Raw genomic sequence first — 27,793 nt, forward strand, 5'->3', positions numbered from 1 at the left:
TGACCAAATTTTCTAGAACCTGCATCAGATGAGTGGAGTCCCTAGTATAAGATTTCACTGTTACAACCATGGGTTGAAGAAAGTGATCAACATAAATACATGGCCGTTCAAAGAGGCTTCCAATACCGGAAACGATCGGTCTACCTGGTGGTTCTGATAAGGATTTATGTATCTTTGGGAGTACATAAAAGGTCAGAACAATTAGGGACAGAGTGATGAGGAAATCCGCTTCCTTTTTGGTCAAAACGTTATCCAGAATGGCACTGTGAACAAGAGAATCAATTTGCTCCTTGAAGAATTGTGTAGGGTCAGATGGTAGTACCATATAGCAGTGTCCCCCATACAGTTGTCGTGTGACCTCCTTATGATATATGTTATGTGGCCACAAGACCACATTCCCCCTTTTTCCGCTTCCCTTATTACAAAATCAACATTATTCTTCAAGTTGCGTAAAGCCTCCCACTCCTTCTAACCCAAGTTATCCTGTTTGTGAGGATCCAATTGTAACTTATCTATGTCCTTACAGACTTTCTCAAAAAAGATTTGGACCGCTGGAAATGCCGAAAAAGATGGGGTAGCTTGGGAAGGAAGCCTTCTTGTAAATGTGATACCAGTTGCGGAGGATTCATTTTCATGCAGCAGGACCAGAAGATCGTTGAAAGCCTGTCTTTCATTGTCAGGAAGGTCATCTATGAGAGAGGGTTGTTGATAAAGTAACTTAAAGATAATTTGACGGCAGAAAGGATACACATCCTTTACCAAGACAAATTTATCGAGTGGGTTCATAGGAGTGAAAGATAAACCTTTGGATAAGACCTTAGTTTCCAAATCTGATAATACATACGATGAAAGATTCACAATTTGCAAGTTAACCTCCCCCATTAGTATCAACGGTAGCTGTACTCAACGTCTCCTGTTGAAACGTGTCTCCCTCCGATAGGTTGGAGACCAAGTCTTGTAATTCCTGCCTTTCTTTCTGTTGGGATCTGTTCTTTCTCCTTCCACATCGCTGGGGTCTGAGGACAAAAAAAAAAAAATCGCTAGACGACATCTCTTGTCTAGGTACAGATATATCAGTGTTTCTTGACGTATCCGGGGCTGAACGTTTGTTCCCACGATGAACCCATATGTAGGCCCTCCCGCTAATAAAGTCTGATTTATCTCTATAGAACTTGTTCCTTTTACGGGAGATGATCTCCTTTTCAATGGAGTCTATCAGAGTTTTTAATTTTAGTTGGAAGGGGTTAACCAAAGTTTCCTCATCAGATTCAACGAGCTTGGTTTTACAAGACTTGATGTCCTCCTTAATTTTGATTAACAGCAACTGGTCATGCTCAATTAACATATCTATAAGGATGGTGGAGCACTTAGCCAGACCATTTTCCCAAGTGGTTTGGAATTCTGCCGAAGCTTCCCAAGCAGGGAAAATTTGGATATGAAGCCCGCGGGGTAAAAAGCCTGCTTTTTTTGTGTTCCTCAAGGCTTCTAATGTTCCACCATATTTTAGTTAAGGATTTGTGTAAACCAATAATTTTAGACGAGAGTGATTGGAAATCCGACTCCATATTATTACCCCCTGAAATAGTACTAGTGGCATTGTCAAAAAGGCCTAGCGCTCTGTTGCTCCAGGCTGTCTCCCTGGAAGAAAGATCCATGCTGCATCAAATGAAAAAAAATATGTATCTGGATAAATATTTCTTACAATAAGATAAGTAAAATGATGTCCCTCACTCCTAGAACAGGGGGAATAAGAACCACCTGGAAAATAGTCTGGAATGCAAGGGATGGAGGGCTCCATCAAATTTATATGAACAATGGGATGCAGACCTGGAGTATGTAAAAAAAATTTATGAAAACGAAAGAAAAGAGACATACTACACACCAGGGATCACCAAAAATAGTACAAAGGTATGAAATGCTTTATTCAATTAGTCTTAGAAAACACACCCCAAAAATGAATTAACCCCTTCCTGACATCAGACGTACTATCCCGTCCATGGGACCCGGGCCCCTTTGCCCATGGACGGGATAGTACGTCTACCGCGATCAGTGGCGCCCACGTGGTGAGCGCCGCTGATCGCGGCCGGGTGTCAGCTGATTATCACAGCTGACACCCGGCACTATGTGTCAGGGGTGGTCACGGACCGCCCTCGACACGTTAACCCCTTGCACACCGCGATCAAACATGATCGCGGTGTACCGGGGGTTAAAGGGAAGCATCGGCAGGGAGGGGGCTACCTCCGTGCTTCCCTGAGCCCCCCACGGCAGCACAATGTGCAGCGTTGCTGCGGGGGTCTCTTTCCCTACAGGCCCCCGAATCCAAGATGGCGACTGGGGCCTTCGGGGGCCTGTAGGGAGCTGACTTCCTCAGTGCCTGCAAAGCGCAGGCATGAGGAAGTCTGCAGAACTGCCTGTGACAGATTGCTAATCTGTCACAGTGATCTGTGATGTGACAGATAAGCGATCTGTCACAGGACAGTGATGTCCCACCTGGGACTATGTAATAAAGTTTAAAAAAAAAAAAAAATGTTAAAATAATTAAAAAAAAAAATCGCCAAATAAATTAGAAAAAAAAAAAAAAATTCCCCCAATAAATCCATTTTTTGGAAATAAAAAAAAAACAATAAAAGTACACATATTAGGTATTGCCGCGTCCGTAACGACCTACCCTATAAAAGTATCCCATTAGTTAACCCCTTTAGCGAACCCCTTAAAAAATAAAAATAAAAAACAAAGCAAAAAATAATGATTTATTATCATACCGCCAAACAAAAAGTGCAATAACGCGCGATAAAAAAAGACGCATATAAATATCCATGGTACCGCTGAAATCGTCATCTTGTCCCGCAAAAAACGAGCCGCCATACAGCATCGTCAGCGAAAAAATAAAAAAGTTATAGCTCGCAGAATAAAGCGATACAAAAATAATTTTTTATTTAAAATAGTTTTCATTACATAAAAACGACCTAAATAAGGTATCTCTGTAAGCGTACTGACCCGAAGAATAAAACCGCTTTATCAATTTTATCGCACGCGGAACAGTGTAAACGCACCCCCCCCAAAAGATATTCATGAAACGCTGGTTTTTGTTCATTCTGCGTCCCAAAAATCGGAATAAAAAGCGATCAAAAAAGTCACGTGCCCGAAAATGGTACCAATAAAAACGTCAACTTGTCCCGCAAAAAATAAGACCTCACATGACTCAGTGGGTCAAAATACGGAAAAGCTATAGCTCTCAATATGTGGTGATGCAAAAACTATTTTTACAATAAAAAGCGTCTTTTAGCGTGCGACAGCCGCCAAAAATAAATACTGCCATAAATAGTAAATCAAACCCCCCGTTATCACCCCCTTAGTTAGGGAAAAATAATAAAAGAAAAAAAATATATTTATTTCCATTTTCCGGTTAGGGCTAGGGTTAGGGCTGAGATTAGGGTTAGGGGTGTGTTAGCGTTAGGGTTGGAGTTAGAATTGGGGGTTTCCACTGTTTGGGCACATCAGGTGCTCTCCAAATGCAACATGGCGTCTGATCTCAATTCCAGCCAATTCTGAGTTGAAAAAGTCAAATGGTGCTCCTTCCCTTCCAAGCTCTGCCATGCGCCCAAACAGTGTTTTACCCCCACATGTAGGGTATCAGCCTACTCAGGACAAATTGAAAAACAACTTTTGGGGTCCAATTTCTCCTGTTACCGTTAGGAAAATAAAAAATTGGGGGCAAAAATATAATTTTTGTGGAAAAAAATGATTTTTTTTATTTTCACGCCCGGGCGTTATAAACTTCTGTGAAGCACTTGGGGGTTCAAAGTGCTCACCACACATCTAGATAAGTTCCTCGGGGGACTAGTTTCCAAAATGGTGTCATTTGTGGGGGGTTTCCACTGTTTTGGTACATCAGGGGCTTTCCAAACGCGACATGGTGTCAGATCTCAATTCCAGCCAAAAACGTCAAATGGCGCTGCTTTACTTCCGAGCTCTGCCATGCGCCCAAATAGTGGTTTACCCCCACATGTGGGTTATCAGCGTACTCAGGACAAATTGCACAATACCTTTTAGGGTCCTGTTACCCTTGGAAAAATAAGAATTGAGGGTGAAAAGATCATTTTTGTGGAAAAAATGATTTTTTAATTGTACCGCTGTACGTTATAAACTTCTGTGAAGCCCTTGTGGGTTCCAAGTTCTCACCACATATCTAGATAAGTTCCTTGGGGGGTCTAGTTTCCAAAATGGGGTCACTTGTGGGGGGTTTCCACTGTTTAGGTACATCAGGGGCTCTCCAAACGTGACATGGCGTCCGATCTGAATTCCAGCCAATTTTGCATTGAGAAAGTCAAACGGCGCTCCTTCCCTTCTGAGCTCTGCCATGCGCCGAAACAGTGGTCCCCCCCCCCACATATCAGGCATCAGCGTACTCAGGACAAATTGCACAATAACTTTTGCAGTCCAATTTCTCCTGTTACCCTTGGTAAAATAAAAAAAAATTGAACCTGAAGTATTTTTTTTGTGAAAAAAAGTTAGATATTCATTTTTTTTTTTAAATATTCAAAAAATTCCTGTGACGCACCTAAAGGGTTAATAAACTTCTTGAATGTGGTTTTGAGCACCTTTAGGGGTGCAGTTTTTAGAATGGTGTCACTTTTGGGTATTTTCTATCATATAGACCCCTCAAAGTGGCTTCAAATGTGATGTGGTCCGTAAAAATAAAATGGTGTTGCAAAAATGAGAAATCGCTGGTCAATTTTTAACCCTTATAACTTCCTAACAAAAAAAATGTTGGTTCCAAAATTGTGCTGATGTAAAGTAAACGTGGGAAATGTTACTTATCAAGATTTTTGTGTGCCGTATCTCTGTGATTTAAGGGCATAAAAATTCAAAGTTGGAAAATTGCGAAATTTTCGCCAAATTTCCGTTTTTTTCACAAATAAACGCAAGTTATTTGAATGAAATTTTACCACTAACATGAAGTACAATATGTCACGAGAAAACAATGTCATAATCACCGGGATCCATAGAAGCGTTCCAGAGTTATGACCTCATAAAGGGACAGTGGTCAGAATTGTAAAAATTGGCCCGGTCATGAACGTGCAAACCACCCTTGGGGGTGAAGGGGTTAAAAATAGTTAAAAGCAAGGACACTAAGCCCCCAATGATGTTATATGCCTCCTGAACCACAAACCGGTCACGACTGTGATAACCCAGTTATTGTCACATATGTACAGAAATGGTCACATGAATCAAAAATATGAAAGCAGATAAGTGCTAAGGCCTCTTTCACACTTCAGTTTTTTTACAAAAAAAACTCTCTCTCTCATGCAAAAAACTGAAGTGTGAAAGAGGCTTAAGAAATAACAAAATAACAATCATATCCTATTCCTGGATCCCCCCCAAGACCTGAGGAACAATACAATGACCAATCAAATGGACCAAGAAGGAATGGTTATATATAGGCAGATAAATGCTGAAAAAAGAATTAACATTTATGTCCCACTAATGGATCCCCCAAAGGCCTGAGGAGCAATACAATAACCAATATTTAACATGTGCATATAGTCCAGGAAAAGAATATAATCACGTGGACCAGAAAGAAATAATTAGAAAACAGGCAGATAAATGCTGGAAATGGCATTCCTATTCCACTGATAAATCCCCCAAAGGCCATGAGAGCAATGCAATAGCCAGTATTAACATAAGCATGCGATCCAAGAAACAATATTTCTAAGGATAAACAATAGAGCGAGGTTCTAAATTTAGTGGGATATAATAATTTGCCACTAGATGGCTCCTATAGATGTAACATAAAGGTGGGACCAAGGTAGGCACAGAGTCCTGGTTCAGCATAATCACAATAAGTCTGCACATACAAATGCAAATAAGTCAGACCAAAGAGGGTTAACACACCAAACATGGCTAATGTAAAAGAACCAGGAGTGTGGAAACCCACGCAGCATAATTAAGTATGACCAGAGTGTTTACCAAAACCGGGGGTTCAGGGGGCAGAAGCCCAACACGTGTCGCCACACCACAGTGGCTTCATCAGGGGCAGAGGTGGTGATTAAACCAGACAATTGAGTATTTATAGCTGTATAATTAAACAAACTTACAGCAGCTGTATGGCGCGTTTACATAGACTTCCTGGTAGATGCAGGCGCTGGAAAATGGCGCCGGACGCTGGAAATAGCATAATGCAGGAAGTGAAAATAGGTGCACCAAGATGGCCGATAAGTAACAACAGCGCATGCGTCCACACACTATGTGAAAATAGCCCACGATCACATGATATGGAAAAAGGTGGGCGTGTTGCAAAGCAGACATATGCAATTATAGTTAACCATTGGGTCGTAAGTGTTATGGCCACTACATGAGAGACCAGACCCTGGCTGGACCAGCACTCAGTGCAGGACATAGGCGCAGACTGTACAGACTCATACACACATGGCTCTGCTCCTCTTCATACACACATGGTTCCGCTCCGTACACACACGGCTCCGCTCCGCACACCCCATACACACACACGGCTCCGCTCCGCACACCCCATACACACACACGGCTCTGCTCCGCACACCCCATACACACACGGCTCCGCTCTGCACACCCCATACACACACGGCTCCGCTCCGCACACCCCATACACACGGCTCCGCTCAGCACACCCTATACATACACGGCTCCGCTCCGCATACCCCATACACACACACGGCTCCGCTCTGCACACCCCATACACACACGGCTCCGCTCCGCACACCCCATACACACACGGCTCCGCACAGCACACCCCATACACACACACGGCTCCGCTCCGCACACCCCATACACACACGGCTCCGCACAGCACCCCCCATACACACACGGCTCCGCACAGCACACCCCATACACACACGGCTCCGCTCCGCACACCCCATACACACACGGCTCCGCTCCGCACACCCCATACACACGCGGCTCTGCTCCATACACCTTGTACACACACGGCGCCGCTCTGCACACCTCATACACGTGCGGCTCCCCACCCCTGTACACACGCGGCTCCGCTCCGTACACCTCGTACACACACGGCTCTGCTCCGTACACCTCGCACACAAACGGCTCTGCTCACCCCATACACACGCAGCTCCGCTCCTCCGTACACCCTGTACACACGCGGCTCCGCTCCGTACACCTCATAAACGCATATCTCTGCTACATACACCTCGCACACAAACGGCTCCGCTCACCCCATACATACACGGCTCTGCTCTGCACACACCATACACACGGCTCCACTCCTCCGTACACCTCATACACGCATATCTGTGCTCCGTACACCTCATACACGCATATCTCTGCTACATACACCTCGCACACAAACGGCTCCGCTCACCCCATACATACACGGCTCTGCTCTGCACACACCATACACACGGCTCCGCTCCTCCGTACACCTCATACACGCATATCTGTGCTCCGTACACCTTATACACACGGCTCCGCTCTGTACACCTCATACACACACGGCTCCACTCTGTACACCTCGTACACACAGCTCTGCTACATCCACCCTGTACACCCCTCCTGACCCCACACAAAAACTTCACCTCATCCAGCACATGACAACCAGCACAGCAGAGTCCTGCAGAACAGGCCCCTAATCATGTGACCCCTGACTCCTCCCCTTCTGTGACCTCATCACAGGTCCTGCGCGCACAGAATAGCCTGGCAGCAACGTCATTGCTGGCTGCAAGGTGGGGGGCCCACTGCTGGCACCAGAGCCCCCCTGCCTGCTCAGGGGCCCATAGCGGCCGGGCGGCAGAGTAGGGAGATCGATTCACCCTGCTCTGCTGCAGAATGTAACTGTATCGGCGCGCTGCGCACGCCAATACAGTTACATAGCGTAGCTCCCGGTGGGCCCCCTCAGAGCGCGGGGCCACCACCCCCTCTGCCCCCCGGTAGCTACGCTACTGGGACAATGCATACCCGGCTTATACTCGAGTCAATAAGCTTACCCAGTTTTCTGTGGCAAAATTAGGGGCCTTGGCGTATACTTGGGTCGGTTTATACTCGATTATATACGGTATATATTTGCCTGTCAGTGCCATCATATTTTTGCATAGGGAGCTGTGGAGCTATACTGTGTGGGAACATCCTACTGTGTGTGGGGGATGTATTTGTGTGGTAATTCATACTGTTTGTGGTGGGGGTGTGAGGAGGTGCAATAAAGGGGGTATCATTCTCTTTAGGTACTATGAAAGGAAGGGGTATCTTAGTAAATGAAAACACAACAGTGCTTCAGTCGAGGCATAATTAATGTTTGTGCCGCAGCACATGTCCCTATTTCTGTCTTCAAATGGTGGGAGCTATGCCCTTCAGTGACCACGTGTCTGCTGTGTGACCCCCTGGCTACATCACCAAATAATTAGATATGCCTTTTAGAAGCCTGTGGGCAACAAGGACTTTTGTGCTGGATCCCATGAGTTGTGTGCATGCCTCTGGTGCGAGTGTGTATATATGAGTGTTTATATTGGATAGATGATACATTTTAGCTCAGTGGTTGTCCATGACATGGTCAGCTGAGCACAGAAAGTCACACTGGATTGCAATTTGTTTTCTTTCATTTTTTAATTGTCAGAATGGCAGATCAAAATAAGTGATACTCGCCTCACCGTTTTCCACTGCTCACATTATGTCACAGTCCTGGATATAAAAAGTCTGCACACCCATATTAAAGTGCTATGTTTTGTAATGTAAATTCATCTTGGTTCATTTTGTTTTATTTCAGAACTTTTTCCATCTTAATGTCGCTTATAATCTGTACAAATCCATTGAGAAAAGAAATGAAATCGTTTTGAAAAGGAAAATAGAAATAACAAAACTACATAAATGTGAACCCCCCCTTATAATTGGTGATGTGGTTGTGTTGTATTCACAATTAACCAATCACATTTAACCCCTTAGTGACGGGGCCAATTTTTTAAATTCTGCCCAATGTCACTTTATGTGGTAATAACTCTGGAACGCTTCAACAAATCCCAGTTATTTTGAGACTGTTTTTTCGTGACACATTATAATTTATGATAATGGTAAATTTAGGTTGATATGTTTTTAGTTTATTTATAAAAAAAATCAGAAACTTGACAAAAATGTAAAAAAATGGCAATTTTCAAACTTTGAATGATTATCCCTTTAATCCAGATAGTCATACCACAGAAAAACAATAATAAATAACATTTCCCTCATGCCTGCTTTACATCAGCACCATTTTTAAAACACTAACTTATTTTGTGAGCCTTTTAGAAGGTTCAAAAATGTAGCAGTAATTTTACATTTTTTCAAGGAAATTTACAAAATTTATTTTTTTGAGGGACGTATCCAGGTTTGAAGTTACTTTGGGGGTGCTATATATTGGAAAACCCCAAACGTGATACCATTTTAAAAACAGCACCGCCAGACATATTGAAAACTGCTGTCAGGTAGTTTATTAACCCTTCATGTAATTTTCAGGAGTTAGGCTGAGTTCACACATGGCGTTTTTTTCGCGTTTCCGCGGCGGTTTTAACCCCTCGATTTTGCCGCGAAAACTAAGCATCCCATGCATTCCTAAGGGATTCCACAATGCTGTGCTAATGCTGCGGTATTTACCGCAGCGGAATCGCTTCGCGGTAAAAAACGCAGCAGGCTCATTAATTTTGCGGAATCGCGGCGATCCCGCACCCATAGGAATGCATTGTTTTGCTTACTTTCCGCATGTGGCTGTGCACACCATGCGAAAAGTAAGCAGAACAATTGCGGATGGTACCCACTGTCCGGAGGAGAGGAGACTGTCCTCCGGGCTTTTGGTACCATATCCCTGTAAAAAAATAGAATTTAAAATAAAAAATATTGTTATTCTCACCCTCCGACATCCCGCGCAGACTTCCCGCCTCTCTCCACGCTCCCGGTCCCAGTAATCCTTTGCGAAAATGCCCGCGATGACGTCTGTTCTCGCGAGATCACGAAGTCTCGCGGTCATTCGCGTGACGTCATCGCAAATTACTGCGAGACGTCGCATTCCCGCGAGAACTTACGTCATCGCGGGCATTTTCGCAAAGGATTACTGGGACCGGGAGCGTGGAGAGAGGCGGGAAGTCTGCGCGAGATGTCGGAAGGTAAGAATAACACCATTTTTTATTTTTATTATTTTTTACATTTTATCTTTCACTATTGATGCCGCATAGGCAGCCTCAGTAGTAAAAAGTGAGTCACACTTGTCAAACACTATGTTTGACGAGTGTGACCAACCTGTCAATCAGTTCTCCAAGCGATGCTACAGATCGCATGGAAAATGCTAGCATTTTGCAAGCTAAGTACGCTTGGCATTTAAAAACGCGTGCATTGGCACAAAAAGCCAAAAACGCATGCAAATTAATTGGATGCATCTTGTAAACGTTTCTGCAGCATCTGATCCGGCACAAACGCTGCGGAAACGCTTACAAAAATGCAACGTGGGCACACAGCCTAAGGGTATGTGCACATGTTGCAGATTTGCCTGCAGAATTTTCTGCACAGAATCTGCACCTCTTGGCAGAAAACGCAGGTAAAAATCCTTGTGAATCTGATGCGGATTTTCATGCGGATTTGTATGCGTTTTTGTAAGCTTAATAAAGATATGTTATTTAACAAAAAAAAGAATTGTGATGTCATTTCTTTGTCCAGCCTCCTCTTTTGCATACTCCATTGAAGACTCATGTTACACACATACCGTATATACTCGTGTATAAGCCGACCCCCCTAATTTTGTCACAAAAAACTTGGAAAATGTATTGACTTGCGTATAAGCCGAGGGTGCACAGTGAGTGGCCCCAGATAATGCTGCACAGTGAGTGGCCCCAGATAATGCTGCACAGTGAGTGGCCCCAGATAATGCTGCACAGTGAGTAGCCTCAGGTAATGCTGCACAGTGAGTGGCCCCAGATAATGCTGCAGAGTGAGTGGCCCCAGATAATGCTGCACAGTGAGTGGCCCCAGATAATGCTGCACAGTGAGTGGCCCCAGGTAATGCTGCACAGTGAGTGGCCCCAGATAATGCTGCACAGTGAGTGGCCCCAGATAATGCTGCACAGTGAGTGGCCCCAGGTAATGCTGCACAGTGAGTGGCCCCAGATAATGCTGCACAGTGAGTGGCCCCAGATAATGCTGCACAGTGAGTGGCCCCAGATAATGCTGCACAGTGAGTTGCCCCAGGTAATGCTGCACAGTGAGTGGCCCCAGGTAATGCTGCACAGTGAGTGGCCCCAGGTAATGCTGCACAGTGAGTTGCCCCAGGTAATGCTGCACAGTGAGTGGCCCCAGATAATGCTGCACAGTGACTGGCCCCAGGTAATGCTGCACAGTGACTGGCCCCAGATAATGCTGCACAGTGAGTGGCCCCAGGTAATGCTGCACAGTGAGTGGCCCCAGGTAATGCTGCACAGTGACTGGCCCCAGTTATCTGCACAGTGTGTGGCCCCAGTTATCTGCACAGTGTGTGGCCCCAGTTATCTGCACAGTGTGTGGCCCCATCATATTGCTGCTGCTGCCTCCGTTACAAAAAAAACCCCTGTATACTCCCCTCCGTCGCTGCCCCCTGCTCATCAGCGTTGCGGGCTCTGCAGTGACTGTGCAGGCAGAGGGCACTCTGACCTGAATGTCACTGCAGAGGACACAAGACAGCAGAGCGCAGGGACAGGTGAATATGCCTCCCCCCCATTCATACTCACCCCCCGGTCCTGGCGCTTGTCTCTGCAGCTCCCCTGCTTGTTCCATGTTGTCGGCGCTGCTCTTTTCCTGCTTCAGCGGTCACGTGGTACCGCTCAATATATATGCACATATGTAATGAGCAGGTACCATTTGACAGCTGAAGCAGGAAGAGAGCAGCGCCGACAACATGGAACAAGCAGGGGAGCTGCAGAGAAGGGTGAGTATGATCTGACACCCCCGCTCCCCCTCCCCCGACGATTCCCCCCCGATATATGACTCGTGTATAAGCTGAGAGGGGGACTTTCAGCCCAAAAAAATGGGCTGAAAATCTCGGCTTATACACGAGTATATACGGTAGATAGATCTATAGATAGCTTGACAAAGGATTTTATATCCGAAACGTTACCACATCACTGGGCAATAAAGTCCACTTTTTTGCAATTTTTTGTGCTGTTTCTCCTTTTTTCGACTTGTTATTGGAGCCATATTGTCTGCTGGCTGGGGAAGCATGCACACTGTTGAGGTATTTGATGGTGCTGTAGCAATTTTTGTCAATTTAGATCCATAGATCTATCTATCCATAGATAAAATCTGCGTTAGGCCGGGGTCAAACTTGCGAGAAACTCGCATGAGTCTCGCACCTCAATACCTAGCGCTGCCGCCGGCACTCGGCCCGGAGCGTTCAGCTGCATAGAAATACATGCAGCTGCACACTCTGGTCCCGAGTGCCGGCGGCAGTGCTGGGTATTGAGGTGTGAGACTCGTGCGAGTTTCTCACAAGTGTAACCCCCGTCTTAAATGCAATTTCTGTTAAATTTTAGAAAAAAAAGGGGAAAAAATTGCGTGGGCTCCCGCGCAATTTTCCAGTCCATAAAGGGAAAGCCAACGACTGGATGCTGATGTTTATAGCCTGGGAAGGGGGTAATACCCATGGATCTTCCCAAACTTTTAATATCAGCCCACAGCTGTCTGCATAGCCTTTACTGGCTATTAAAATTTGGGGGCCCCCAAAAAAGACATGGGGTCCCCCTATAATTAATAGCCAGAAAAGGCTATGCAGACAGCTACAGGCTGATATTCATAGCCTAGGAAGGGACCGTGGATATTGCCCCCCCCCCCAGCTACAAATACCAGCCAACAGCCGCCACAGAAATGGCGCATCTGTAAGATGCGCCAATTCTGGTGCAGAGCCTCTCTTCCCACTGCCAGGTAGCAGTGGCATATGGGGTAATAAGGGGTTAATTTCACCTTTGTATTGTAAGGTGACATTAAGCCCACTTAGTAATAGGAGGCGTCAATAAGGCGCCTATCCATTACTAATCCTATTGTAATGAAAGAGTTAAATAAAGATACTTTTTCTGGCTGTGTGTATCTTAATAATCTTAATTTTGCCATACTTACAACCACGCCTAATTCCCCAACGCCCTCGATCACCTGCAAAAAATAAAAAATAATAAACCAATAGTATACTCCTTTTTCCGACGTAATCCAATTAATAACAAGTGTCCCACGATGATCTCCCCTGTAGAACAGTGACATCGGGTGATGTCACTGCTGTACGGGGCCTCCAGTGACACACTGACAGGAGATAATGGCTCCAGCAGTGCATCACTGAAGAGGTTACCTGAGTTCAGGTTCTCACTTTACAGCAATGCTGCGTGGGAATTTTGTCACACAGCGCTGACAGTGAGAGAATGAACTCAGGTGACCTCTTTCCTGGCAGCGGCGGAGGGATATATCGCAGAGGATTACCTCCGCCTGTTAGTGCATCGCGGGAGCCCGTGTAGAGCACTGACATCACTCGATGTCAGTGTTCTACACGGCATGTCGTCGTGGGACACTCTTTAATAACTGGACTATGGCAGAAAGGTAAGTATAGGTTGGTTTATTATTTTTATTACAGGAGATCAAGGGCTTCAGGGACTAGGTGATTGGTGAGTATGTACTTTGTTATATGTTGTATGTACTGTCTGTAATGTATGTGTATATGTATGTACTGTATGTATGTTTTTGTTTTTTACTACTGATCACATGCATTGTCTAATGGGACTACTGTCCCATCATCGGCAATGCTATCACTGTGAGCATTTATAGCCGGATGTGAGTAGTAGTCCCATCAGACAATGACTGCTTACACAGGCACGCGCAAACACACACATACACGCAGACCCCCGCACACAGACACGCACCAAGTCTCCACCCACACATTTCCCTCCTCTCGATCTGCAGCATTTCTAGCACCCACATCCGCGGCAAATCCGCAGATCTTTTTTACATCTGCGGTTTTGCTGCGGATGTGCTTGACTCAATGGAAGTCAATGGGTGCAGAAATGCTGCAGATCCGCAAAAAGAATTGACATGCTGCGGAAAAAAAAGCTACAAATCTGCACAGATTTTTCGGCAGCATGTGCATAGCTATTCTTAAATTCACATTGAATAACATTGGCTGTGCACTACACTGCGGATTTGATGCAATTCCGCGCGTCCAAAAACGCTGCAGAAACGCATCTAAATCCGCGACTTGTGCATACAGCCTTAAGGAATTTCTGGCAATAACTGTTTGTATACTGCTTGTAATAACAATCTCCCGCATCATTTATATGTCTGGCCTGTGGGGTGGGTTGCAAGGCCGAAATCTTTTCTCACAAAGAAAAGCTTCAAATCCAGGCTATATTTTGCCAAAATCTACATTTAGTCTGCCAAAAACGTCATGATCTGTTGAGATCAAGGGTGAACTTTTTGGCCATAATTCCAAAAAGTATGGCACATCACGAAAGAACACTATATACCCATGGTGGAGGCAGCATTATGCTTTGAGGCTGTTTTTCCAGCAGCTGGTACTGGGGATATAGTCAAGGTGGAGGGAAATTTGCACAGTTGCAAATATCAGTCAATTTTGCAACAAAACTTTCAGCCGTCTGCTACAAAATTGAAGAGGAATTTCACCTTTCAGCACAACAGCAACCCTAACCATACTTACAAATCAACAAAAGTATGGCTTTGCCAAAAAAAAATGAAGGTTTTGGATTGGGCAGCCAGAGCCCAGAATTGAATTAAATTCAGAATCTGTGCGGGCTCTACACAGGAGATGCCCTCTCAATCTGATCGATTTGAAGAACTACTGCACGGAAAAGAACGCAAAAAAAATTACAATTCTTAATGCCGTGCTGATAAACTCATGCCAAAAAGACTGGATGCTGTCATAAGTTCAAAGGGTACGTCAGCAAAGTATTAGTTTAAGGATGTGCCTATAGATAAACACATTATTTTACTTATTTTTATGTTTCACCTGAAAAGATTTAATTTTGTTATTCAATGGATTTATTCAGATTGTGGGTGGAAGAAGTTATGAAATGATTCTTGGTGTGATTTTTTTTTTTTTTTTTACGTTACAAACACCTGGAATTTTAACTAGGGCGTGTAGACATTTTATTTCCATTGTACTTCCTACTACAGTGAAAGTCAACTTCCATACAAGATGTTGATAATTGAGTGTCCTCACTAGTGAGCATCTATGAAGGTAAAATGGACACTGTTAGGGTTTGCTCATATCAGCATACTAACCCCTTAGTGGCTGAGACAATTTTGACCTTAATGACCAAGCCAAATTTTACAAGTCTGACCAGTGTCACTTTATAAATTAACACAAAGTCCAGAAAACAAATGCAACTGGCACTTCAGAACAACACTATAAACAAATTTCCAATGACGGTAGTCAGTGAAAAATGGAAGAGATCCAGTAATATTAAAAATTAGAAATTTATTAATTATCCATTAAAATAACATCAAAAAGGAGTTAAAAACAGAAAAATGGCTCACAAAGACAGACGCCACTGAAATATAACAATTTGTGTATGATCATGAGCCATTTATAACCACCAATAGGCAGTACATATAGAAGATAATCAAACTAATAATATCACCTGGCACAACAGTAATTCCGCTGTTGCTACAAGTATGTAATCAACATATCAATGTGCAGGGAAAAGATAAAGTGACCACCAGAATGACATTATAATAAAGTAACTACCTGGAGATCAGAAGAGACGAGACAAGTGGCGGCTCCCTACCCCAACGCGCGTTTCACCGCTGGCTTCTTCCCTTAGAGACTGAGCCTATTTTGACCTTAATGACCAAGCCAAATTTTCCTATCTAACCAGTGTCACTTTATGAGGTAATAACTCTGGAATGCTTCAATGGATCCCACTGATTCTGAGATTGTTTTCTCCTGACATATTGTACTTCATGATGGTGGAAAATTTTCTTTGATATGACTTGCGTTTATTTGTGAAAAAAAAATAAATTTGGCAAAAATTTTGCAATTTTCAAACTGTCACGCAAAATAGTTAATAAATAACATTTCCCACATGTCTACGTTATATCAGCACAATTTTTTGAAACAATATTTTTTTTGTTAGGCACTTAAGAAGGGTTAAAAGTTGATCAGCAATTTCTCATTTTGTCAACAAAATGTACAAAAAACATTTTTTTAGGGACCACATCACATTTGAAGTGAGTTTGAGGGGTCTACATGACAGAAAATACCCAAAAGTAGTACCTAAAAACTGCACCCCTAAAGGTGCTCAGTCACATTCAAGAAGTGTATGAGCCCTTCAGGTGCTTCACAGGAACTGTAGCAATGTGGAAGGAAAAAAATGAACATTTAATTAATTTTTTTCACTTTAGCTCCAATTTTTTTATTTTCACGAGGTTAGCAGGAAAGCATGGACACCAAAATTTGCTGTGCAATTTCTCCTGTGTATGCTTATACCCCATATGTGAGAGAAACCCATTGTTTGGGCACACGGTATGGCTTGGAAGGGAAGGAACACATTTAACTTTTTGAAACCAAAAATGGCTAGAATCGAGAGCGGACGTAGAAACCGGAGGACACTTACGCGAACACGGGGAGAACATACAAACTCCTTACAGATGTTGTTGTTGGTGGGATTTGAACCCAGGACCCCAGCGTTGCAAGGCTGCAGTGCTAACCACTGAGCCACCATGCTGCCCCATCCTTAATCACCGTTTTGATGTGTATCAGTGGTCGTCAAGGGATTAAAAATCGCTCCAATGTTCATCTCGAAAAGTTGGACGATTGTGATGTGAGTGTCATGTGTATGTCACTACGTATGTCATGCGAGTGTGCAATTTCTTTCTCACCTAGCATCCGTATGCCATACGTTTTTAACATCACCTTTTATATATTATAATATTCTGTAGCAATCTTATTTACAGATAGATGATGGAAAGAGATTAGATATATGATAGAAAGATAATAAATAGAATAGATGGAATAGAATAGATATCCCGTAGATATATAATTTTACAAGCCCCCTACATATAATAAACTTGCAACCTTTAGTGCTTTTCATGTGGTACCAAAAGGTGTATAGGCTATGACTAAGGACCCTGTGTGGTCTGAAACGGCATAAGCAAGGTGTTTTTAGGAAACTACAATAAAGGATAAAGTTTTTTTAATATCATAGCCTGATTTTTCCCTCTATCTAAATACGCCATTTTGCTGGTGACTGGACTTCCTCCTTTTTTGTATATGGTAATAGCCTCTTTTTGATAACCGGCAAAGGTAAAGCAGAGAGCTGTGGACTGATATCAGGCTGGGAAGATCCCTGTTTTTTGGGCCCTTCCTTTCCTGCAGCTGCCCCAGAAGTGGAATATCACATGAGACACCCCAATTTTGTTGGTTTACCTTTGCTCTTTCTGATTGCCCTGGTGAGTTGGCAATCGGGATAATGGGGCTTGGGGTTGTGGTCAGCTGTGATTTGACAAAAATCACAGCTGACATCAAGCCTTGGGGTTAGTAATGAAGAGGTGTGTTTCAGACACCCCTATTACTAACCCAGTAATCAAAAATAAAAAACACACATAAAAAAATACTTTATTTCAAAAAAACACTAATGGGTGTTTAGCCTGGTTTAACATTAATAAATAAATAATTTAAAAAATGACATTGGGTCCCCCCCTATTTTTGATAACCAGCAAAGGTAAAGCAGACAGCTGTGAGCCGATATCAGACTGTGAAGCACACTGGTTATTGAGACCTTGCCAGACTAAAAATTCCATCCCGCAGCCGCGTAGCGCATCTCATGAGATGCGCCATAACTCGTTCTTTGCCTTCACTCTTCTCGATTGACCTGGTGCTTTGGAAATCAAGGTAATGGGGCTTGCGGTTGATGTCAGCTGTGATTTCTTTCAATGGTTCACCAGTTTATTAACAAAAAAACCTATGCGAGTCTGCCATACTCTACCAACTCCAACATAACCCAGAAATGATATCTGAAAAGCATTAAAAAGATATATATATATATATATATATATATATATATATATATATATACAAGACACTGTCCCTTGTTCACCAGTTTATAAAAAAATTGTTCACCAGTTTATAAAAAAATAAAGCCTTATGCAGGTCTGATTTAGTCCAGCGCTTCCCATGACGTTGCCCCGATTCCGTCGATAAAAGCCTGTAGAGTGTTTTTTTAAATAAAGTCTTTTTTTTTTTTTATGTGTGTGTGTTTTTTTATTTTTGATTACTGGGTTAGTAATAGGGGTGTCTGACAGACACCTCTTCGTTAATAACCCCAGGGCTTGATGTCAGCTGTGATTTCTGTCAAATCTCAGCTGACCACAGCCTCAAGCCCCATTACCCCGATTGCCAACGCACAAGGGCAATCAGAAAGAGCGAAGGCAAACCGCCAAAACTGGGGCATTTTGCGATACTTCACTTCTGGGGCAGCTGCAGGATTGTATTTTTAAGCTGGGAAAGGCCCAAAAACCAGGGACCTTCCCAGCCTGATAGCATCAGTGCACAGCAGTCTCCTTTGCCTTTGTTGGCTAAATTTATTTACTTTGTTAAACAAGGCTAAACAAACACTTTTTGGTACCACATGAAAAGCACTAAAAGTTGCAAGTTTATTATATGTAGGGGGCTTTTGACATTATATATCTGCTGGACTTCTATCTATTCTATATACACTGCTCAAAAAAATAAAAGGAACACTAAATACCACATCCTAGACATCACTGAATGAAATATTCCATTTGCAAATCTTTATTCATTACATAGTGGGATATGTTGAGAACAATAAAACATTAAAAATTATCAATGCAAATCAAAATTAATATCCCATGGAGGTCTGGATTTGGAATGATACTGAAAATCAAAGTGGAAAATCAAATTACAGGCTCATCCAACTTCAGTGGAAATGCCTCAAGACAAGGATATGATGCTCAGTAGTGTGTGTGGCCTCCATGTGCCTGTATGACCTCCTTACAGTGCCTGGGCATGCTCCTGATGGTATATTTCGAAGTGGCATATTCCGAGAACTTTGGATGCAGCGGACACCTGCCTCGTCAAATTCGGGTACATGGCAACACCATTGTTGTGGCTAACCAACCACTGATGTTACATACCACCACCATCTTCACAGGTGATTGACAATACTAACTTACCTGAACTTTGTCTGCAGAGAGTGAGGTCTCCAGTCCAGCAAATGCTGTTAATCACCAGTGAGTGAGGTGGGGACATGTAACAGCAGGAAGACGAACAGTCTGCTGCCATGGATGCACCAAAAACCCTAATTAGTGTGTTTGATTAAACTTCAACTTAATGAATTTGGTACATCTTCTAAGTGGCGTGCTCGTCGCCATTTTTTATGTGTTGTCATGACAGCCAAGAGTCTGCTGAAAACCTCCGTGCCTGTCGTTACAATACTCCAGCGAACGCCGGCTCCTGGCTGAAGCAGTGCTATGTATAGCACAAGTGATCAGCTGCAAGTCTCCTGAGGAGACTATTAAAGAAAGGAAAAAAAATAAAGAAAAAAAATGTAAGTTCAAATCTTTCCCATTTCACCCCTTTGAAAATAAAACCATAAAACAATACACATTTGGTATCGCTGAGTTCAGAAATGTCCGATCTATCAAAATTTAAAATAAATGAATCCGATCAGTAAACATTGTAACAAGAAGAAAAAACTCAAAACGCCAGAATTACATTTTGTTTGTCGCTGAACCACTGCAATAACATGCAATAAGAGGCATTCAAAACATTGCATCTACTCCAATATTGTATAAATAAAAACATCACCTCTGGGTGCAAAAAATTAGCCCCCACACAGCCTCATATCCTGAAAAATGAAAACGTTACAGGTATGCGAAAATTGCAACAAAAGCAAAACATTTTTTGGACAAGTTTTGGAATTTTTCACCAGTTAAATAAAAAATAAACTACACATGAGCAACAATATCCCATACCTGTCCGCCGTACAGACGAGTCCCACCCTGCAATCCATCTGAAGGGGTTGAATAGTTTACAACCGGGAGCGGTGTTAATGCGACCGGCCTGGCTGTAAACCACGGAGGAATGACTGAGAAGCTGCCTGCACAGCCTCCCCACCTGACCGGAGATGAACTGATTAGTGTGGGAAAGTTTCTGAATACTTTCCCACGCTGTCAGTTCTCCGTGGGTCAGGCGGGGAGTCAGTGCAGAATCAGTGACTAATGTCAGATAGTTTATTAACCCTGCAGGTGCTTTTCAGGAATTAATGCAAAGTGGTAAAACAGAAATGAAAAAGTGTTTGTTTACTTCTGAACTGACCGCTATATCCGGGAGACTGTAAGGCCACTATTTGGCCATGAACTGCTATGGCAAACATCAAGACCACACAATCATGATCTCGGTGTGTCAATGAAATTAAATCGGAAGCCCCCACAATCTATTAATCATTTATTTGATGTAGTCACTTTTGACAGCAGCAACTAAGGGGTTAAACAGATATGGACCATGTCAACACTGATTGTTTGTGGTGCAGCGAGTTGTCAACTATAGTGGACAGCTGACAGCTGCTGGATTGTCACCTGTATGGGGATGATATTCCCTTATATCTCAGGTCAGTCAAAAGACGTATTGACTGTCATTAAGGGGTTAAAGCAATTCTTTTTTCTCCTCACTCACAGTTTAATTGAATTAGTAATAATTAAACTAATGATATCTTTAAAAGTAAACAATGCCCTACTTAATATAAAAAATCCCTAAATAATATGATCAAATTGCCCTTATTTCAAACACTATTTATGCTTTCACATACAGTATAGCTTGCATTCTTGACTAGCACCTTGTGGTGTTCATGCTTGCAAGGTGGAAGCAAAGCTGAACTTTGGGATCCTGGAAAACTCTGCTACGAGTTTAGGTTACTGCTTAAAGATCAGGTTTTGGCTACAGAAAATAATTAAGCAAAAACTTAACTTGTGAACACAGCCTAAGGCCTTAATCACTCATATGTAAAAAGACAGACCGTTGTTCTTTAGCATTTTGGATCCAAGTTTCACCAGTATCTGGTCAGTGTCCATTTTTACCTTCAGTGATTTATTGATGACCATCTCCTCTCCATTTCAATGTTCAACATGGACTGCACACTGATGCTGTGATCTGCTGTCCGTGATTTTCATGGACGACTGATAGACTTGTATCCGTGAAAAACACAGATCACCTCATGGACTCATGGATGTGTGAGTATGGCCTCTAGGAGTCCTGTCTATAGGGGCTATATCCTTATTTGACTTTCAGTTTGAGCTTTTACGACATACTGTAAGTGGATATGTTTCACCTGCCAAGATTATCATTTATTGTATCCAACTAATTTTTTAACAATTTTTAGTTTTGTATTTTCACTTTTGTACTGCATGTAAACTGAAATCTAAGTACGTAATTTCTAACTACAAGTATATTTTCCTTTAGGGAACATGCTTCAAGTAATGTCTCGCTAGCCACAATTTTATTTCACGGACTTCTGACTCAGTTGGATGACCAGTATAGCAGATTCTCCTTGGAAAGCAACTTCTTGCTTCAGCATAACATTCGGAAAAGCAAACGCAACTTGCAGGTAGTGTAAAGATTTGTTTTTCCATAATACCCTGCTGTTTATAGCATTACAAAGTGTCAAATTTTACATCTACACCAGACTTTGATATGAAAATCAATATAAGAAGATTTCAACCCCTTTTTTACACGAGACACAATAGTACATCACAAATGGGGTCCACCTGTGTGGAGAGGATTCTGGAGCTTAAAAGTATGAAGAAAAAAAGGTACTCCAGTGAAGAAAAATATAAAACTTTGCCTTTTAATGTAAAAAAATAATAAAAACAGGCACAATGCGGACAACATATAGATTTCAGAGAGCTACCAACCGATCAGGGACCAGTACCCACACTTTCTGACCCACCTGGTAGGTCCTTTTACAAGCGTTCTGGTCGTACCAGTGCTTCTGGTCAGCCTGAGCCTGGGCCATATTGTCCTGCACCAATCACAAGGCCGTCATTTTGTCCCGGAAGCGCACGACGTACTCAACGACCGACACTCCAGGGGTGGCCAAGTCTCCTTCCCATGCCTTTTTCACCGATATGCTAACCACCAGATCAGGGGGTCATCCCCAGTGTCCACATGATGAACAGCCAACTTGGTCCTTCCGGGAAGGCTGCTGAACAGCTCCCGGAAGGTGCGTAGAGTATCCGCCAGCTGGGACCGTTGGTCCTTGGTGAGCTGGTGGCCGACCTCTACGTTCTCAATGGATCTACCTGCCTTGACTTGGGTGAGTAAATCCAGGAGGATTTTGGCCTCTCCTTCTTTGGAAAGGTTGCACACAGGGAGGATGCAGGCCTCTTGATGGGCCTTCGCCTCCCGCTCATGATGAGCCTTCATCATGTTCACATGGAAGGCCTTCCTCCTTCCACAGGTGTGGTCTAGGGTGACCAGGTACGTGACATCATTGAGCCACTGTTGCACGAGGTATGGGCCCTCCCAGACTGCCAGAAGCAGTTTGGACTCATCTAGGGGCCCTACAATCCCTGCAGCAGCCCCTCCCACCAACTCTGGTTCTGGCCTTGCAGCTACCTGCTCCCCACCTGTCCCTCCAGAGCACACTGTCTCATCCCACCTGGGGGCAATCTCATACCTTCCTGTGTCTTCTGGTTCCATCTCATCTGCGCGCACTGCATGTGTCCTGTCAGCAGCACAGGAATGACTCTCAGCTCCCACCTCCCCCCTTGACGCAGAGGGAATAGGCAACACACCTACAACATTATTAGTAGTACACAAATCAAGACACAGTGGGGGACCAGGATTTGGGGTCTCAGAAGCCACATATTGTGACACTAGCCGCCCCAAAACACGGGAATATTCGCCGACACTCCCTCATCCCTCTTTCCCCTCCCGGCGCCCCTGTCCAGATGAACCCTAACGATGGGCAGCGCCGGTTCGACACCTCCAATCCCGGAGCTGGCGAGGGTTTTTCCAGATATCAAGTCCTGGGGGGACACCATCTCAGGCCGCACGAGGGTCATCTCGGTGCCCGTGTCCTGCAGTCCCATGGCACTGGCGTGGTTTACGGTGACGGGCTGGTAATTGTCACGAGACTTCCCACCACCGTCAAATTGAAGGTGCACCCCAGTCTACACGGCTGGTTTCTATCCCAACATATTGGAGTGTGTTCACACTGAGCAGTCGGTACTTGATGAAGGTTCACTCTGGGACCGAAGCGTTGTTGATTTTGGACTGCATTAAAATTTTCATAATCATCAAAAGTTGAGTGCCAAGTTTTCTCTTGATATCAAGCTTAGACTATATACCCCTCTCATGGGGCCAGTAGTCAACTACCATCAATGTATAGCAAATGCGGAAAGAAATGAATCCATCGGCACAATAATCACACAAGCACTCAGCAATTAGTGCATATACCGTATTTTTCGGATTATAAGACACACTTTTGTTCCCCCAAATTTTGGGGGAAAGTAGGGGGTGCGTCTTATAATGCGAATCTGTGTGCTGCTGTGCTATAGAGTGGGGGCGGCGGCTCTGGTGTGGTGTCAGTGGGCTGGGGTGGGCAGGCTACGGGCTGCAGAGACAGCAGGAGGTCCTGTGCTCCCGCTCATTAGGCTCATGTAATATTCACTGCACCCACTGTCCATCACCTCGGTGCTGAAGCAGTACCGAGTTGGTAGACAGGGGAGCGGTGCATATTATATGTGCCTGCACTCTCCCCCCCCCCCCCCCCCGTCACTATAGTCACCTACCGATGATCTCTCCTGCTCCCGGCTCCCCCGTGGCTTTCCTGTCTGCTGAGATCCTACTCCTGCAGGGTGTGCGGCAGCAGCTGCTCATTCAGGCAATTCATCGCTTCAGGACCTTCCATGATGTGACCAATAGGACCTGCAGTCACGTGACCGCAGGTCCTATTGGTCACATCATGAAAGGTCATGTAGTTACAATGAGCTGCCTGAATGAGCAGCAGCTGCGCGTGCCCTCGCAGGAGGAGGATGTCAGCAGACACAGGAAAGCCACGGGGGAGCTGGGAGCAGGAGCCATCATTAAAAGGTGAGTTAACTGTTTATTATTTTATCATGTGCTTGCCAGCAGGGGGAAAATATAGGGACGGGGCCATGTGTGACAGCATGGGGGAATATAGGGACAGGGGGACAATGTGTGCCAGCAGGGGGGAATATATGAACGAGGGGCCATGTGTGCCAGCAGGGGGGAATATAGGGACGGGGGGACAATGTGTGCCAGCAGGGGGGAATATAGGGACGGGGGGGGAGACAATGTGTGCCAGCAGGGGGGGAATATAGGGACGGGGGGGGAGACAATGTGTGCCAGCAGGGGGGGAATATAGGGACGGGGGGACAATGTGTGCCAGCAGGGGGGAATATAGGGACGGGGGGGACAGTGTGTGCCAGCAGGGGAGAATATATGGACAGGGGGACGTGTGCCGGCAGGGGGGAATATAGGGACGGGGGGACAATGTGTGCCATCAGGGGGGAAGGGGGAATATAGGGACCGGGGGGCCGTGTGAATGCCAGCAGGGGGGAATATAGGGACGCAGGGGCCGTGTGCGTACCAGCAGGGAGGCATATAGAGAGACGGGGGCCATGTGCGTGCCAGCAGGGGGGCATATAGTGACCGGGGGGGGGCCATATCCAGGATGGGATAGGGGGGGCTATGTGTCAGTACAAGGGGCAATGTGCCAGGATGGGGGTTATATAGATGCCAGGATGAGGGACATATACGGTTTACGATTTGAAAGACGGACACTGGCATTATAAGACACACCTCCATTTAACATTAAAAAATTTTTTTCTCTTTTTCGTCATCAAATTTGGGGGTGCGTCTTATAAAGCAAAAAATACGGTTATGTGCCCCTAAATATTTATATGCATTTCTTCCTTATCAATTTAATACAGCTTATGCGACTGTCAAAGAGATATTTTGGTACGGTCTCACCAAATTTGTAGATTTATAGCGGACCCCAAGTCATAGAATGCCTCCCTTTTCCCGATGCGTTTCATTTTCATTCATCAGGGGAGTCTCAGAGGCGCTTACAGCGTTCATCCCATATAGCACGCGCCACTGGAGTGTTTCCAGTTAACACCGGATCATTACCTGTCAAATGCTCAAAGGCAGGATAATAGTTCCTGTCTGTGGAATGCATTGAGGCGCAAACAAAATTAATGCACATGTGCGTTCTTTCACATTGCTGTGTTCATAGTTGTGGTAACCGCATTAATATATACATAAGTCCACTAGCGGCACGGGACCATTAACCCTCCCAGATCAATACAAAAACACACTAAAAACCTGTCCGGGTGTGCATAAGCTGCGGAGGGGATAGAAAGATTCGCACAATCGCGATCTTCTCACAAAAAACCATCATACTATGTGCCTATCTCATTGTCGGCATAATCATTTCATAAATAGGACATCAGAAATAAGGCTTCTCGGACTAGGACGATCACTATCAGGGGTACTTATCACAGTAAATTTTAAAAAAAAAAAAGGGGAGGAAAAAAATAATTAGAAAAACTGGCCACACAGTGCGTACACAGGGTGACAACCCCAGGGAAGACAGATAGCGGACAAGAATTGGACCGGAAAGGTAAGAAAGACAGAAAAGAAATGACATAACCCAAGGGGCAGGGGCTATTACCCCCTTGGATACTCTATACTAGAACATCCCTACCTCACGCGGAGGTTGGCACCCTAAAACCTGCGCAGTGGCGCCCTCACTCGACAGCGGCTCTCCTTAGCTGAATCTCCTTAGTTGCAAACTACCCTACAGGAAGGAAGAAAAGGAGAGTTAGTCATTAAGACCTTTAGGATGGATTGTCTGTAACCAGAAAATCCATTTAGTTTCCTTTTGTAGGATCATACGATCCCAATCACCCCCTCTTGGTGGGGGAAGGATCTTATCAGTTCCCATAAATGTCATTTTTTTAGCATCGCCCTGATGGCAGCCATTGATATGATTGGCAATGGCAGTGTCTCTCTTGTTTGCAATATCTCTAAGGTGTTCACCTATCCGTAGTCTAAACTCTCTTCTTGTTTTCCCAACTTACTCGAGTCCACATTCACAGCTTGCCCTATAGATGATACTGACTGTGCGGCAATTGATGAAATGTTTAATTGCTGGTGAATGATCTTCCTGGCACAACTGATCTGCATGACTTGCATCTTCCACATCTAAAACAACCTTTCAAATCTCTGTTCATTCAAGTATGACTAGCTAGAGAACGGAAAAGGCTTTGGACCAATCTGTCCTTGAGGGATCTATTCCTTTGAAATGTAATCTGTGGTGAGGGACCACTGCATCCCTGATGTCAGTATCAATAAGGAGCACAGGCCAATGGTGTTCAAGTGTACTCCTTATTCCCCCCGATCCGTAGGAGAACTTTGTAATGAACCTAGACATAGCATCCTGATCTTCTTTTACTTTGGGAGTAAGAAGTTCTTTTCTGTCTCTACTCAATGATTCTTTATACCCCTTTTCCAATACACTTTTTGGATAGCCTCTTTCTAAGAATCTTTCATGTAGGTCATCTGCCTGTTCTTTAAATTCTGATATTTCAGAACAATTACCGCGTATTCTGAGGTACTCTCCCTTGGGTATACCTCACTTGAGTGAACCTGGATGACCACTTTCCCATCTCAAAAGAGAGTTCGTCGATGTAGGCTTCCTGTAGTTACTTGTCACGATTTCACCATTTGAACCCCTCTGGATGCAGACATCAAGGAATGCCAACTGATCTCTATGGGTCTCATGGGTAAAGCGTAGGGCCAAATATTTGGTATTAAGTCTTCCCACAAAATTTGTAAACTCAAGTTCAGTACCCTTCCATATGACAAAAATATTTTCAATATATCTTAGCCAAAGGGCTATCCTGTCTTCAGTTATCAGGGGATTTGTTAAATACAACTTTTTCCTCCCACCAGCCCAGGAGCAAATTAGCGTAAATGGGCGCACAAGGGCTCCCCATCGCTGTTCCCCTGAGCTGATGGAAGTACTTATTGTCAAAAAGAAAGACATTATTCACCAAACAGAATTCAAGAGCCCTCAAGTTAAAAATGTTATGATTTCTGAATTGACATCCACGTGTCTGCAGAAAGTGGTCCACAACCTTTAAACCCACTTTATGAGGGATTGAGGAGTAATGCCTCAACATCGATACTACCCAGTAACATGTCCGTATCCAAGTACACGCCAACAAGTCTCCTGAGGAGGTCACCCGTGTCACTCACATAAGAATTCAATGCAACCACAAAGGGCCTCAAGATCTGGTCTACATCTGCTATGCACTGTCAATGTGATGTCTCTTCTGCAAATAATTCCAGCAAAATCTGCATTCCACTTCTTCCTGTCTTAGCTTTACACTGTGCCTCAAAAGTATTTTCTGACTACATATAGGATATTGAAAGGAAAAACCTTGAGGCACTGACTTCATGCACAAAATGATAATTTATTAGTAAAGTCTCATATGGTAAACGTCATGTGTCAGAAACATACGCTTGGCTGATATGACAAAAAAACCACGACGTTTCGGCCTTAATGGACTTGTTCACGATTTATCTAAATATAAAAAAGATGATATAACTATAGCAAAACAAGAAAAAGAACGTGCCCATATATATGTAGGATCACCACACAAGTACACATAGAATTACGAAAATATATTTATTGTTTACAAAAAAACCAAAAGCACCACACAATTAAAAAACATTTAAAAACAGTACATAGGGACAAGCATGGTCACCAAAAAT

At 44.0% G+C, this 27,793-nt stretch overlaps 1 protein-coding gene across 4 annotated transcripts in view; it reads left to right on the forward strand.

The window, feature by feature from the left end:
- Positions 1-27,793, forward strand: part of STAT1 (signal transducer and activator of transcription 1) — a 630,302-nt gene that overhangs the window by 27,219 nt on the left and 575,290 nt on the right. For all 4 annotated transcript variants that reach the window (XM_073558164.1, XM_073558167.1, XM_073558166.1 and 1 more), the window contains exon 3: positions 21,446-21,590. In XM_073558164.1, coding sequence (XP_073414265.1) covers positions 21,446-21,590 — 145 coding nt within the window. The remainder of the gene's footprint in view (positions 1-21,445; positions 21,591-27,793) is intronic.

This window comes from Dendrobates tinctorius, unplaced genomic scaffold, assembly GCF_039654945.1.
Source record: "Dendrobates tinctorius isolate UK_male_01 unplaced genomic scaffold, ASM3965494v1 ptg000254l, whole genome shotgun sequence".
Classification (NCBI taxonomy): domain Eukaryota; kingdom Metazoa; phylum Chordata; class Amphibia; order Anura; family Dendrobatidae; genus Dendrobates; species Dendrobates tinctorius.